Source organism: Barbus barbus, assembly GCF_936440315.1.
Source record: "Barbus barbus genome assembly, chromosome: 10".
Lineage (NCBI taxonomy): Eukaryota > Metazoa > Chordata > Actinopteri > Cypriniformes > Cyprinidae > Barbus > Barbus barbus.
This window is the reverse complement of record NC_136738.1, coordinates 24369695-24385813: the sequence shown is the minus strand read 5'-3', so window position 1 is coordinate 24385813 and position 16119 is coordinate 24369695. Positions and strand designations below refer to the sequence as shown.

Sequence of the window (16119 nt, the reverse complement as noted above, 5' to 3'; positions counted from 1 at the left end):
ACATCAGAAGGTGTCTTGTTTCAAACGTGGAAATATGTCACCACTTTTCACCGCCACTACGCACCATTTTTCAAGTTCAAGTCCATCGAGTTGGAGCATAAAGATGAACTTCAACATCTGCCATGGCCAGACAAATCTGACTTGAATCTCTGATAGCACACGTACATCACGGAGACGTCTATTTGATGTATTTTTAAGATTGTTTGCTGTATCTGCAATACATAGGACGTTTCCTCTCAGATGTCAAATATGTTTATTAGACGTCTTTAAGATGTTTAAGATTTAGAATGTATGTAAAACTGACATCTTACAGACGTCTGTCAGATGTTTGTACACAGCAGATGCTTTCCAGATCAAGCGATCTTTTATAGACATCTTGCAGACGTACGTGTGCTATCTGGGATATTATCTGTGGCTGGTTTTGGAAAGAAGAGTGAGAAACCCTCCTTCGATATCTCTGAAGCAAATGGCAGATGTTCTAATAGTAATCTAATCTAATACTGGAGACTTTTCACAAGCTGTATGTATCTATTCTAAGAAGGTAGGAAGCTGTATTAAATCCACATGGTGGTGAAATACCTTAATAAAGAAATATTGGTGTTCACATTATTTTGTCCAACCCCTAGTACATATTTTGTTTGGTTTATGCCATTGTAGCCAGCTTCCTTCATTAGCAGAGCATGGCTGTGGGAGCAGAGGTGTTGTGGGATTAAAATGAGATGAGTGCCTGATCTAAGTGTCCATCACTCTCCTGACTGCTGTGTTTCCGCTTGCCTGGATCTCTTAATTGCTTGAAGTCTTGAGACATGCTGCTTTGGTTTAGCCACATCGCCGCACATTAGAGCCGCACAACTGAATCCAAACATGTCGTCTGCTCATTCCATCTTCCGTCTGTTCTTGGAACGAAATTGACTTACCTTGATGAGATTCAGCCAAGCAGAGTCCTCATCCAAACATGCTCCCTGATTATCATCAAGCTCCATTATGTTTTATTGGACTTTGCTAATGATTTGCTTAAAGTGTGGGTTCCATGCTTACCTTCTTATTCAGCGGGCTATCACAGTCAGGGCTGGAGCGAGATTCCTGCTAATGCCTCTGTGACCATGTTGCGCACATCCCTGCCAGCCATCTGGTGCTTATTGCAATCATGTATCATTAAAGAAACTGCAATGCACAGAGAAAGCTCTACAGCTTATCAAAAATAGGCATGTGTAAACTAGCATAAGATGATTACATTTTTGGTTAAGAGCACTGTAAAAATGGGCACATAAAAAAAGGCCAAGATATTTATTTGATAAGTAAATTTACTCAGCATGAACATGAATCTTATATATACTAAATATAAGAATCTTGTGTTTCTGCGAGGGGTGTGTAAATTTAAAAGCACACAACTGTAACTGGTGAAACCATGCTATATATATTTTTTTTCGATGTATTTGTATTTTTGCAGTTTTTTATCTGTTCATCTGTCGCAGAAGAAGTCCGCTGGGAAACATCTTGCCGGAAACATGAAAGGGCATGCAGAGCATGTGAGGACTGAAAGCTGCAACAGAAAACAAATCAATGGCTATAAAAGTGTCACCTAGATTGACAGTGAGCTCTGTTTACTACAGAGCGTGCGTCATGTGCTCAAGAACAGGAACCATGGCAGAACAATGCCCATGGATGAGGAACAAAGCCAAATGGATTTTATGAAATTGCTTGCCACTGAATGAAAACACCTGTTTAAGACGATCTTCCCCCAGGATGCCTGTTGCTGCTGTTGTCAAAACTGAAATGCAACACTTGAATCTGAGGCTTTTTTATGTGCTGAAAAGTTGACGCGACAAGTTTAAATGCTCCTTTTTGTTATTCAGCTATGGTGGGATGAAGAAAGGGATCAATGTTCTTTCAATGCTCTGACAGCAGTACAGTGAAAAAAAAAGAACTTAAACTTCAATACTTCATTCTTTGAAAGGGGAGAAAGTGAAAAAGTAAGACTTTTTTAAAAAGTAAAGGGAATTAAAAAAAAAAAACCTTGAAAATGTGTTACGGTTTCTGTGTCGTGGATTGCTAGTCCACTTTAAAATCATTAGATTGATTTTAATGCAAAAGGATGAATGCAAAGTTATTCTATTTAACATTCACAAAACTGAAAATTAATGTTAGTTTTAATAAAACCTAACAATACAGTGACAGATACGGAGATGAATAGCAGAATAAAGAATATATACACAAACTTCACTAAGTCTGGTATTCAATAAATGTAAATAATTACACTTATATTACATTATTCACAACAGTTTGAATGGAAAATATACCAAGAATTAAATGAAAAAAATATTTTTATATATGCACAATACAAATAAAATATTGAACATCTCTCTATATTATTACATTGTCATTATTGGTTTTTTAATATATTTAAAATATTACTGTTAAGCCTAAAAAGAACTCATATGGAACTATTCAATGTAAACATGAATAACTTCTCATACTAAAAGTGACATGAACAGCACACAATTAAATTAACTGACAACAAAAACATAGGCAAAATTCAAAGAGAAAAGAGGAAATCTATGAGAACATTAATGTATAGGCTTGCATGTAAACCACAGGTTTTTTGGCTGGTGTACCACACAATATGTTAACTCCTGAGTACACATACTGGCCGTGGACGCCCAGTTTCAATCCTGACGTCATCTATGATCTCATGCTTTGAAGGGTGTGGGGCATCATGGTGTGTGTGCAAACTCCAAAACATGAGCTCATCTTATAGACACCCATGATACCAGCTTTACTGGAAACGAAACGTTGTTTCCTCGAAGGTCAGGCACATGTTCTCTAAAGGCCGTTTCACACTATATCAACATTTCAATCAATGTAATATTTTAAGATGGCTTTGTACATGGCATATTTCAGAGTCAGAACTACGTGCTATTTTCTTGGTTTCTCATTACGCACTTCAAGCTGGATTAACAGTTTAATGACAGAGACGAAAATAAAACACGATTCCTTTTTAAAAAAAATTTAATAAGGTGCTAAAAATCTTTGACATGTATCTGCACATGGACAGGGGCACGTACGCCTCTCCATTGCCACTTACAATTAACATTACAGTGACAAAACAGAGCACAAGCACCGACTGCAGCACGGCACGCACATCACAGTGAAGAGGAGGACAGAACAAAGGTCACTGTTAATTAAGGCAACTTTAATGACAGGTAAAATAGAGAACCGTTCTGTACAAAGACACGAAAAGTGATTCACATGCAGGCTTTTCCCAGAGAAAAACAGAATCGTGTGAGTGTGTCCAAAGAAATCTGTGGAAACGTGGGATTCGGCGTGTCCATAAAATGCTTTTCCTTCCCCGTCAATCAGTTCCACTGAAGTCAACACTAAATCCAACAGCAGACAGAGATTCGTTTAAGTATCAAGCCGCCAGATTTCACCTTTCACAGCAAAGTGAAAGCGGCAAACCAGATTCAAATGGGCTCCATTTTGATGGTATTGCTCAAAAATGTAGGAGAGAATCATGTTATTTTAAACTCGACATGGAGTATTGCACTCGTTTTTGCATTAGGTTATGCCACAAATCACGAAAGGCTAACAAACATGCTGTTATTGCTGGTGAATAGTGTTGTACTGTTCCAGCACTCCATAATGCCATGTTTAAATGCTCTTCTGCAACAGTACTCAGACATAAAAACCATTAACAATCCCTTACTGTCAATATTAGTGTATTAATCCCTAAAATGAGTTAATAAATTACAGTTAAATGCATGATCAATTGCATAAAATTCTAAAAGACTTGTGCAACAGACACCCACTGTGCGCATGCTACAGCTATAAACCAAGCCGTCGCATGAGAAAGGGACAAACACAAACGGCTACCTAAACATGAATACTATAGATCCCTCATCACATAAATTATGACCTCAGACGCCTTGAGGTAACATGACCCAGAATTTGACTAATGGCTGCAAGGTGATTAGCAAAACCACACAGCGGAGGGAATTATCTTTTGCATAATATGGGTTGATAAGGAAAACAAGAAGACCACAGCGTATGCCACTTATTGACAGTCCTATCACAGGTCAATTAAAGCTTGGATCCCACAGGCTATTCACAAGTGACACTACAGAGACTCTAAGAGGTCCCCGGTCCACAGACGGCCGTAGCTCTCGCCAGGCGGCTAATTGAGCTTGTCTATAATTATCCATTACACTCCTATTAGATGTGGTGAGAGCACTAGAGGAGTTATCATCATGGGGCACTGCCAAATCCGTAAGTAGATCTGCTTGTGACTCTCTATGCAATAAAAGTCTCTTATATTGTGCCAGTATGTAAACAAATAATTTCCATTAATCATGTTTATAAAAAAAAAAAAATCCAGGAGGCAAAATGTCAAGTAGAAAGGTCAATGTCTAAACTTCTTTCCTCCTTAGTCAGGTCTCAGTTCCCGCTGTTAGTTATGATGCTAACACAATGCACTGCCACCAATGCTGGTCATATATTTCACAATTACAACATTTTTGAAAAAAACACAGATCCATAAAAGTGAGCAACATGCTGTGTGCCCTTTATCTGCACTCTGCTGGAATATAGTGCCCATAAAAAGACAAGCCGTCGGTCTTCAGCTGAAAAAAAGTTCACGTGGTGTGCTCAGACAGAGACAAAGACGTCCAAATACAGACGGTCGTACGATTCCCTGAAGAAGAGGAGGAGCAGGAGACTGAAGATGCACGAGCCTGTCAGACACCAGTTTAACCAGGACAGCTCTGAAAAACAAGAGCGAGGTTGACTGAGGTTAGCGATAACAGCTTTTGGAGCACCAGATGCTATGTACCTTAATGCATGATAGAACAGAAATGTGTTTATCATATTCTTATAACTCCAAGCATACAGAAAACAAATGTATGGACTAAGGGTTCTTGCTTTTTTTTGTTAAACTATACAAAAAAAAATATATAAAGCTTAAATTAGTGGGGGGGTATCACATCTCAGCATCCATTAAAAAACTTACACCATAACATCATAGGCATTTGTGTCACCGTTTCTTCAAGTTAAACCAAACTTTTATTTTAATGGGTTGTAGTGAAGACCTTTCTGTTTGCATATGATAAGACGAAAGTTTTCTCAAATGAAATGGTAAACTGTGCATGAAGTGACTCTCAGAGCAGCTCTGAAGATCATGTTCTTGTGTTCATGTACCCCTACATTATGGCGGCAGAGGCTGAAAATGCACACTTCAGTATGCATGTAGTAAACGGAACCGCGTGTCTGCACCATTCATTTACACAAAGACACACAGAACATGCAGGATTCAAAGTAAAACAGACGTTTTGCAGCTTAATACAAATACAATTTCTATTTTTTTAAATAGCAAGATTGGAAAAACAAAATTAATAAATTAATGAATAAATCTAATTTTTTCTATTGTTCTGTTTTAGCAGTTAATTTTGCCATGTAAAATACATTTTTCACAATCCAATCAATTCATGATAGGAAAAAAATTAAGTCTTTTATACAATAATAGAAATAACGGCTCACATGTATTTTTTCATTTCCCTACATTACAGAACTAAAGGTGGCTACAAACAGCAATTCACATTGACTAAATGCAGTTGGCACTTCTGACCATATGCATGTTCATGCTCCAATAACCAAAGGCAAACAGACCAGAGAAACAATATAACTGTCTGAAGTACTTTAGGACACACGGTTTCCCACAGCCGCTGTATTCCTTTCATTGTGCAGTTAAAGATACGAGAGGTTTTACATTAAGGCTGAAGGTTAAACCAGCAATAGAATAATTTCACACACTCTGCACATGAATACTAAGATTCCCTTTAAAAGGTGACACTAAAAACAGCATGCGAGAGCTGTGCAAGCACATTCAGAGTTGACATATACAGCAGCGATTCAATGGATGAAAGCCTCACACCAGCTGCTGTGGCTCCGATAGAGTGCCGGGTTGAATAGATCATAAAACAGGTCAAACACACAGACCCTCGAGGACAAAGGAAAGAGCGCAACTTAATTTAATAGAGAAGTGGATTTCAATTTCGAGGCGTCCCATATCCAGATAACAGGTTGATCAAATGCCCCTGAAGTGAGAGCTGCAATCGATGGCAGAAGGTGAAATGCATGCTGGGTCAGCTGCTGAGCCCATTTGGGCTAAATGATATGATTTAGCCATGCAGCAGAGTCAACACACGCAGGTACGGCGGAGGCCGTGTCGACTTGAAGAAACGGGAAGCGGGGATTCTTTCCAAAAGCCCCCTCATTAATCAGGCCTTACTATCCCTTCAGCAGCGCCTGGTATAGAGGCAGGTTAATGGATTTGTGTTTATCTGGCTATTATGTCTGTGCCGCATGCCTGCCCCAGCCTCATCAATTTAAAAGAGAGAGGTAGCATCTGCGCCGAATGTTAATGAAGAGAGCGGCTCGGCTCAGGTAATCCAATCAGAAGACCCCCAAAAATCTGTGAGTCGTCAACAGTCACCTTTCCAGCGCTAATGGAAGACAGAACTCCAGACACAGCACCCATCCACAGCGCTGCTATGGAGAATACAAAAGAAGCTGGGTTAAAGGATTCGATTTCTCCCATCTTCTCTCGCAATAATGGGAGCACAGCAATTATATCCTGTCTGTCAGTTTACGCAGCAGTCAAACTGTTATGTCGTGTTTTCTTCCTCTTAATACCTGACGGCAGAATGCAGAGATGTTGTTATTAAGGGTGCAATTTAGCCTGTCTCTTTTCTGGCATCGTCTCGAGGGCTGTAATGCTCTGAAAAGGCCACAGCGGAATGACAGCGTTAACAGGCGACTCACCGAGACACCCACAATCTCTTACACGAGGAGCGCTGGGACAAAAGTGAGGACAAGGGAGAAGGGATGCGATGAAACCTCCAACAGTCACTCTCACACGTCGTGACCAAGCAGCCCGATGTCGTCGCAGTCACCCACAGGGCTCCTCACTTCCTGTCAGGCGAGCTAAGGCGTCGGAGATGGTCCTCTTATTGCTGTAATTATTCTTAATCGGTACCCATTCAGCTGGCAGACTGATGGTATATTTCAGCTCGGTTTAATGTCTCACTCTGGCCCCAAGCAGCATCGAGAGAGGCTGACTGACAGTTTGTAGGCTCCGTTTTCTCCTTATGAGATTAAATCACACCTATATTTTGCACCTCTGAATTTGATTTGTTTACCTGGTTTGGCATGACAAGAAAAAAAAAAAAAAAAAAATGGGGGGGGTCAGTAATTTATTAAAATATATTCTGAATTATAATTTAACATTTTTATTACGTTTATTTTTTTTAAAAGGTACATTTGATATAGTATATAAAAATTCTGGTTGATACAATAGTCAATTATTTTCATGTTATGGGTGATAAGAAATAAATGGCTGATAATAATAAAAAAGCTATTTTGACTAAAAAACAATAACATCTCAAATTATTATTTAACTTTTACATGCAAATTTATGCATCAAAATATTAAAATGCAAAGCTGAAAAATGTAAATATTACAATTAAAAATGTTTTAAAATTATTTAAAGAATAGCCTTACGTGAGCATTTGATGACAACAATGTCTAAATTAGTGCGGTCAAACAATTAAATCGCAATTAATCACATCCAAAATAAAAGATTTTGTTTGCATAATATGTGTGTGTACTGTGCATATTTATTATGTATATACAAATACACACACATGCATGTATACATTTAAGAAACATGTTTATACATTAAATATATTTATATACAATATAAATTATATGAATATAAATATATACATGTAAATATTTTCAAAATATATACTGTATGTGTGCATTTACACACCCATACATTTGTACACAAAAAAAAATAATTTTGGATGCAATTAATCATTTGACATCACTAGTCTAAATCTAAAATAGAGGAAATGGGCAATGTACAATTAATATTTTTTACATCAATATCCAATAATAAACCATATATTTCATTCCTATTATAAAGTACTTCATTGAACAAATGACACACGTCAGCTTTAACACAGGGTTAAGCATGGTGTGAAAAGCTAGGAAACTTGATTTTACTGAAGGTTTACCTTCACAGGCAATTGAACATTTGCTAAATCGAATGCTGCAAAAAGAGTTTAAAGCAGGAAGTGCACACTCTGGGTCTCTGCAAAAGGTTACTGGACCCTTAATTTTATTATTGGCATTTGACATAAGGGCCACCCTCAGACACTAGGTGACATGGCTTTTACTAAGCCACATAATCAAAAAGGCTGAATGTTCAATCTTTACCAGCTATTCACATGCTTTCAGATTAAGGGCGAATGAACCAACGGTAACTCAGTGAAGCACATCCCTTTCACTTCACTTTAAAGTGAATACAAAGAAAGTGCAAGACATTTGTGAATGTATCATTGGTCACAGGCAGGAGCGATTCCTGAAAGCACATCAATTCAACCTTGGGAGCCTGAAAAAAAGAGCATCTGGAAAATAAAAGAACATCTCTGAGTAACATCTCAAATGTAAATGTAACTTAATAGGAAATATGTTTTTGTCTTCATGATTAGAACGATGAGTCAGAGCTTTCCCTAAATTGTAAGTGCCCTTGAGAAAAAAATATAGTTCAGTTTTATGTCATCTGTGCCTTTGCCTAGAATTGACTGCGCTAACTTTTGGGTCCACTAGATAGAAACTCACAGTTAGGTCGTTCCCTCCAAGAACTGGCCAATGAACATGGAAAATGTCAATTTAAAAAACAGCAGAATAGGATAAAAAAAAAATAACATCAATGGCTGTGCAAAGTGTTATTTGTTTCCCTAGGTGTCGAATTTTAAGTGGAACTACACCTTTAAGAGGTGGATTTTATGCAGTTTAGTTAAATGGCCAGCTGGGAAGGACAGCAACGGTAACTCAGTGAAGCACATCCCTTTCACTTCACTTTAAAGTGAATACAAAGAAAGTGCAAGACATTTGTGAATGTATCATTGGTCACAGGCAGGAGCGATTCCTGAAAGCACATCAATTCAACCTTGGGAGCCTGAAAAAAAGAGCATCTGGAAAATAAAAGAACATCTCTGAGGCAGGCTCAATATAGGAGGAAACAGGCGATATTCAATGCACACTGAAAACCTAATCTACACCGTAGTTCAGATTTATATTAGCAACCGAATGGAAAGAAACAGGGTAATTACAAGAGGGTAAACAACAGAACTCTGTCTCAATAAGGATTCGAAGGTCTTTAACAAAGAGATAGAAGGACACTGCAATGCAATATGAAACACTCAAAAGTTCATGGTCAGTAAGATTTTAAAATGATCTCGAAGTCTCTTATGCTCACTGAGGCTGCATTTATTTGATCAAAAATACAGCAAAACAGTGATATTATAAAATATTACTACAATTTAAAATCATCTATATCTATCTATCTATCTATCTATATCTATCTATCTCTATATATCTATATTTTTTTATACATGTAATTTATTCCTGTGATGGCTGAAAGCTGAATTTTCAGCACCTATTACTCCAGTCCTTCAGAAAGCATACTGATATGCTGCTCAAGAAACATTTCAATCAATGATGAAAACCCTTGTGCTGCTTAATATGTTTTGTGGAAACCATGAGTCATTTATTTTCAGGATTCTTTGATGAACAAAGTTCAAAAGAACAGCAATTATAGTTTTTTTGTAAAATTATAAATTACTATATTGTCACTTTAGTGCATCTTTGTGGAATAGAAGCATTAATTTATTTTAAAAATAAATCTTACTGACCCAAACTCTCAAATGTAAATGTAACTTAATAGGAAATATGTTTTTGTCTTCATGATTAGAACGATGAGTCAGAGCTTTCCCTAAATTGTAAGTGCCCTTGAGAAAAAAATATAGTTCAGTTTTATGTCATCTGTGCCTTTGCCTAGAATTGACTGCACTAACTTTTGGGTCCACTAGATAGAAACTCACAGTTAGGTCGTTCCCTCCAAGAACTGGCCAATGAACATGGAAAATGTCAATTTAAAAAACAGCAGAATAGGATAAAAAAAAATAACATCAATGGCTGTGCAAAGTGTTATTTGTTTCCCTAGGTGTCGAATTTTAAGTGGAACTACACCTTTAAGAGGTGGATTTTATGCAGTTTAGTTAACAGAGAGCTTATGATGTCAAGAAGGGCTTTCTGCCAGTGGAAACAGCGAGAGGTTGCAGGATGGTTCTGATGAAACAAACAGAAATCCATCTATCATCTCTTCAGCGCCTACTCACCGGTTGGCCTAAACAGAAACAAAGTGTTCAAAACTCAATAGCAATGCCAACGCAATAACCTTCTATATATAGAGACCTCAATGTTTCGACGTTATTTTCAGCTGTGGCATGGTGTTGGCAGGCCACTGCTGCTCTGACAGCCACACAAAAGGCAGAACGAATCTCATGGCTTCATTTGGGACCGATAACCCAATCAGATTTGAAAGGATGAGCCAGTTAAGCTCACTCATCTCAATTTAATCTTCTCCAGGGATCAGCAGGAAGACTGAGGAGTTTTCGCAGCCTGGGAGCCATCCAGCAACCTGCCACCTCATAAAACAGGACACCCGTCAGCCAGTCAGTCAAGGCCAATGACAGAATGGGGATATGAGTGTATCACAGCGGGGATCTGGACTTGACAGCGGTCAGTGTGAACAGAGGTTGACAGCTCCATAATTTATAACATATGCTAATTTCTGAAGAAAATGTGAATGGTGCTTGCCTGCACCCACAAGTGTCGTGGGTGGTTTGCCAGGCATAGCTATGAAGTTTTAGAGATGCTCTAGGTTGTTTCTACGATGTTCTTAGTGTTGGTAAGTACCGTAGTAGTAAGTTAGTAAGTGGTTGCTAAAAGTTAAGTAAAAAAAAAAAAAAAAAGAATTTGCATTGCATTCCGATTCCTATATTTGGCTCAGGTTTAATAAACGTCTATAAAGCATAATGTAAATAAAGTCTGCTATTATAATTTTTTTTTATCTTAGTAGCATTTGCTTTACTACCTTTAATTTACAAATGAATTTTAAATTGATTTTAATTTGAAAAACACTATTTTTACAGTACAACTATTGTGTTACAGTAATGAGAATCGTTAAATACCAATACCAGGCCTATTATGAAGAACTGTGGGATAAATGTGCTTAATTAGCCTGAAAATAAAAATCACAACCTAAATAGATTACATTTTCTTTAAGAATTTTTTTTCTTTTTGTTTTTCTTTTGAGGTTAAATGTGACTTTTCCTGGACAGGTTTTGGGAGATTTCACCCATTCGCAACATTATTAATACTTAATAATTATTAAAATCATGCGTGTTATTTGTGTGTGTGTATGTGTATGTGTATGTATATGTATATGTATATGTATATGTATATGTATATATATTATGTATGTGTTATGTAGGCACATCAAAACAATGCCTTGTGATATGCTGTTTTTGAAAGGAAAACATACAGTGTTGTCCACCAACAGCAGAATTAAAACCATCACAGACTACCTGTCAATCCAATGACACCTGTCAGAAGTAAGTCATGAATATTCAGCTTGAAGCTACCATTTACACTGCAAGATAGGGCAGACGAGTCAATCTCCCTGCACATTTTTTCATGCCAACATCCCTACACTGAAAGTTAATCATCATTCAGGAGAAGGACAATGACATTTACTAAGCGTAAGTCCATATCTGTTCCGTTTGCTTGGGCTGAGGGAAAGCTACGTTTTCTTTGCTGTAAATCCTGCCATGCCTGTCAAGAGTTAAAATATCAAGGTACCTGTAAAGTAAAAGGTGAGGCAAAACAGCAAAAGTCCAGTGAAGAGGTTGCTGAGAAAGGTGACCACTCCGCAGGTGATGCCTTCAGGAACAGGGTAAACCGTCTCAATGAACAGCTCCAAGAAGATGGGCACACTGCTGTTGATGAAGATACCCACCAGGATGCAGGAGGTGTAGAGAGTGGCTAAAGGAGCAGAGAGAGAAAGAGAGGGCTGTATCTCAAATACATTTCTAGAATACCCCCTTCTTTACACAGAAAAGAAAGCCAACCTTGCAAATGAGTATTTGAGGGGGAAAAGCTTTCTAACTCAATTTTCCTGTGCTGGCAAACCCCATTTCAGCGGATATTACTCTAATCGACTAAGAAAACACTGTTACACCTCATTCTTAAGTAATGATTATTATGTGCTAAGTTTGTACTACAAAAACCTTTCTTTTTATCTTAGCACAGCTCGGAGTTTAATGAAGTGTGGAAATTCCATTTTGTTATTTTTGCAAATGTTGGAAAGACAATGTTTTTTTTTCAGTATTAAATACAAATTAATTTCCAAAATTCAATTTTATTTAAAAAATTGCCAAAAAGAAACACTCTACTTTAGAAACGCTTGAGTCTATTGTCATTTTAAATGAGAATCTGCTCCATGTGTGAATGTGCAGTTCAGTTTTAAAAGAACATCGCATACTGGTTCTAACCAGGGCAGAGAGATAAATGGACAGCCCAATGCACAACAAGAGGACAAGCACATCAGAGTCTCCAGTTTGAGAAACAGATCCCTCAGCTGTGTCATTGAAAGTATAGGGCAAACAGTAGTTTCAAAAAATGGGCTAAAAGAAGACTGTAAAGTAAATGATAAAAAAACAAACAGTATTATAGATGAATTACTCAACACTTGAGATGTTGGGTTCCTATGTGAACAAGACTTATGGGAACCTATGGGACCTATGGGAAATGTTGTATTAAAACGACACCTTGAATACTGCAATTATTTTAAAATAGTCATTTGAAACATTATAAATTGCTTTAATGCACACTAGGTTCGGTAACTTTAATATTTTTGAAAGATGTCTCTTATGTTAACTAAGGCTGCATTTATTTGATCAAAAATACTATTATGTATTAGTTCCCTTATTTAAAAATTTGAGTAATTTTTTACCAATTTAATGCAACCATGGTGAACAACAGCATCAAATGCTTTCAAAAACATAAAAAATTCATAATGATGCCCAACTTTTAAAATGTAATTTAGTTCTAAACAAATCCAGAAAAATGTTTTACACATGTGGCAATCATGGTAGAAGTGAAAGAACTAACTAACAAAGGCACCATATTATGTTATATAATGAATATTATTATTTGAATAATATTTACAACATTCAGATACAAGACAAATCTTTTTCAAACTGCTCTGCAACCTACTGAAATGAAGCAATAAAACATTACTCTTTACGTGCGTTTTAGGAACACTTGCGCTGTGGTTACATTTACAATCAAATGGGTTTATTCAAGCATGCATTGTTGCTTCTAAGCAATGGCATGTCTTGTTGAAAGTCATTCAGAAAAATCTTACAGGTCGCAGTGACCGGAAGAGAAGCAAAATTACCTCATCACTACGAAAAAAATACCCACATTTGGCTCGTGACGGGAGTTAATTTGATACACTGATGCAAGGAAGCACTGGTATCCATGTGGTAACTATAGTATAAGTGAAGGAAATGACAACGGCACTGTTAAATTACATGGACATGGTAGGCAAAGGTCCATAGTCAATTATTCCTTGCGTAACGATTCCAGCTAGAATAGATTCTGATGAATTGATGTTGCCACAACATAGGCTTGTGTTCATTAGCATGAAAGATGAATTGCGAGAGGCATGGAAAGCCACGAATGGCAATGGGACACGTGTGTGCGATAAAATCTTGCCAGATGGAGTGATGGCCCATGAGTCTATGAGCTCTGTCTGCCAGGAATTCTGGGAGACAGCAGATAAAAAAAAAAGGGCAGGTGCCAACCATAAAATGATAATTGATGGTAATATTTGAGCTGGCTGATCTATAGGGCATATGTTTGTTTCAGGCCGGCTTCTCTAGAGCCCCACTCCCTTTTCCCTTCACTGATCTGGACTTAATGAGTTCCTCTGGCTCCCTCTCACCGATACAATTGCAGCTTGCCTATGCCAGCATTCGCCTACCAAACTCCCTGCGGGGCGACGGTTTTGTGGATGTGCACAAGGCAGAACATACTGCCCTTTTCGGCACAGTATACCTTTAGTGGAGGGCAGGTGAGTAAGCCTGGTCAGGCAGGTGAGAGTGAACCAGGTGGCCGCCAAGGATGCTCCGGCAAACATCAGCACCAAAATTAGCTTCAGCATTCCTCGAATATAGTCAGCAAACCTGAGGGTAAAAACAGAAAACAAAAGAGAGGAGGAGGAGGATGAGAGAGAAACTTGAATCTCGAGTCATCGCTCAAAGGTGACAGAAAAAGACAAAAAAATGTACAGAGGAAGCAAATTACAGGCAGGCACAGGTGAAACTTTTTCACAGATGTTATTTTTGGCACCCACGTCAGAGATGCATGCGGAAAATCTTGTCCCTCAAAGACTTGCCTACTGGAGATGACTCAAAGCAAATCCTCACATAGTCTTGTATATTTGATCCACACTAACTTTATCATTTCTGACAAAGTTTTCCACAACATTTGCACTCATCAGACACATTTTAGCACCTCTAACATGATGGAGATACTTAGCAATATCTCTAGGGCATGTTCTTCATCACCTTTCTTCACAACAGATATGAAAGCCATCGTAAAAACACTTTATGGAGGAGTTAGCTGTTGTGTCGAGGTGGCAAGACTCATCATTAATGATGGCTTATGGGCTTTTAATGCATTATAAAGTAATTATTCACCTCAAAATGAAAGTTCTGTCATCAAACCCCCATGTTCGTGAGTTTCTATATTTGGTGTGCACTAATGGAGAAAGTTATCAGGTTATGAACAATGCTGGGTAGTAACTGATTACATGTAACTGTAATTAGATTATATTACTTGTTACTTTTTATTGAATACATGATGCTATTCACATGGTCACATGGCATGCAGGTAAACAGGTATATTTCTTGATATTCTTATTCATTTGTTAATTTTGACTTTTATCATTTAAAAATATTTATTTTACATTTTTTAGTGCTGTCAAATGATTAATCACATCCAAAATAAAAGTTTTTGTTTATGTAATATATGTGGGTGTAATGTGTATGTAAATACACACAAATTCAGTATATATTTTGAAACTATTTACATGCATATATTTATTTTATATATTTAATATACAAACATAACATTTTTCATATACAAACATATATACATGCATGTGTATTATTATTATTATATATATATATATATATATATATATATATATATATATATATATATATATATATATATATATACACACACATGTCAAATGTTGGGATAACATAAATAATGAACAGCATTTTCATTTTTGGGTGAACTATCCCTTTAAATTTCAAGCATTAACTTTAATCTGCTGTCGATCACACGTTCTTGACCCCACAATGCAAAAAAAAAAAAGCAATGTCACCCCTACCTCCCAACTGCTGTCTGACAATTAAAGCCTGGTGGTTTGTCAGGCATCCCAGTGTTTGCCCAACTGCTCAGCATACCTCACACCACAAACCGTTAATTGACCTGCGGAGACAGCCCCTTATGATTCACCCGTCTTGTCTAACTCTACCGTAATGGTGAACGAGGATGAATTTGACGAGGACTTGCGGCTATTATATCCGCCTCCGGACTCGCATCAATTAGAATATGCAGCTATCACCCCTGCAGCTCAATTTTAATGCATCCATTTTTCTAAAGCATGGACTTGACCCAAAGGGCTGAGCTCTGCGGCAGAGAGCTGGTGGCGTATAATAACTCATGTTAACGCATTTGCTGCAAGATTCGTGGCACAGGGAGGGCGCTGGACCCCGCAACTCACAGGGGCCCATTAACGAGAGATCACTCGCCAAACGACCGATAATAGGACAAGGCTGCCGTGGAGACTTAGTGGGGCATCTGTTGCTTCTCTCTGCAACCTGTCCCAAATGAACAGCCGAAGTGAGAAAAAAGCAAATGCGTAAAAGTGCCAAAGCAACCGGCGGGGTGTGCATTCTTTTATCAGCTTTATGAATCCCCATTCGGCTTGTAGCTCACAACTCATTTGAATAACACACACAAGGAAGGCAGATCACAGGTTTTCATTGATGTTTTAACCCTCTTTGTCCCTCCCTATCTTAACGGCATTTCTAGTACCAACCCAAAATCCAATGCAGCAATGTGACAATTGAT

General features: G+C 37.7%; 1 protein-coding gene across 1 annotated transcript in view; it reads right to left on the bottom strand.

Annotated features, from left to right (window-relative positions):
- Positions 1-2992: 2992 nt before the first annotated feature.
- The window catches only part of LOC306876298 (solute carrier family 49 member 4-like), a 38660-nt gene continuing 25533 nt past the window's right edge, over positions 2993-16119 (bottom strand). Inside the window, exons 7-9 of the mRNA XM_079427372.1 lie at positions 14029-14156; positions 11767-11949; positions 2993-4760 (exon numbers count right to left, since the gene is read on the bottom strand). Of these exons, the coding sequence (XP_079283498.1) occupies positions 4645-4760; positions 11767-11949; positions 14029-14156 (427 nt within the window). The 3' untranslated portion in view covers positions 2993-4644. The remainder of the gene's footprint in view (positions 4761-11766; positions 11950-14028; positions 14157-16119) is intronic.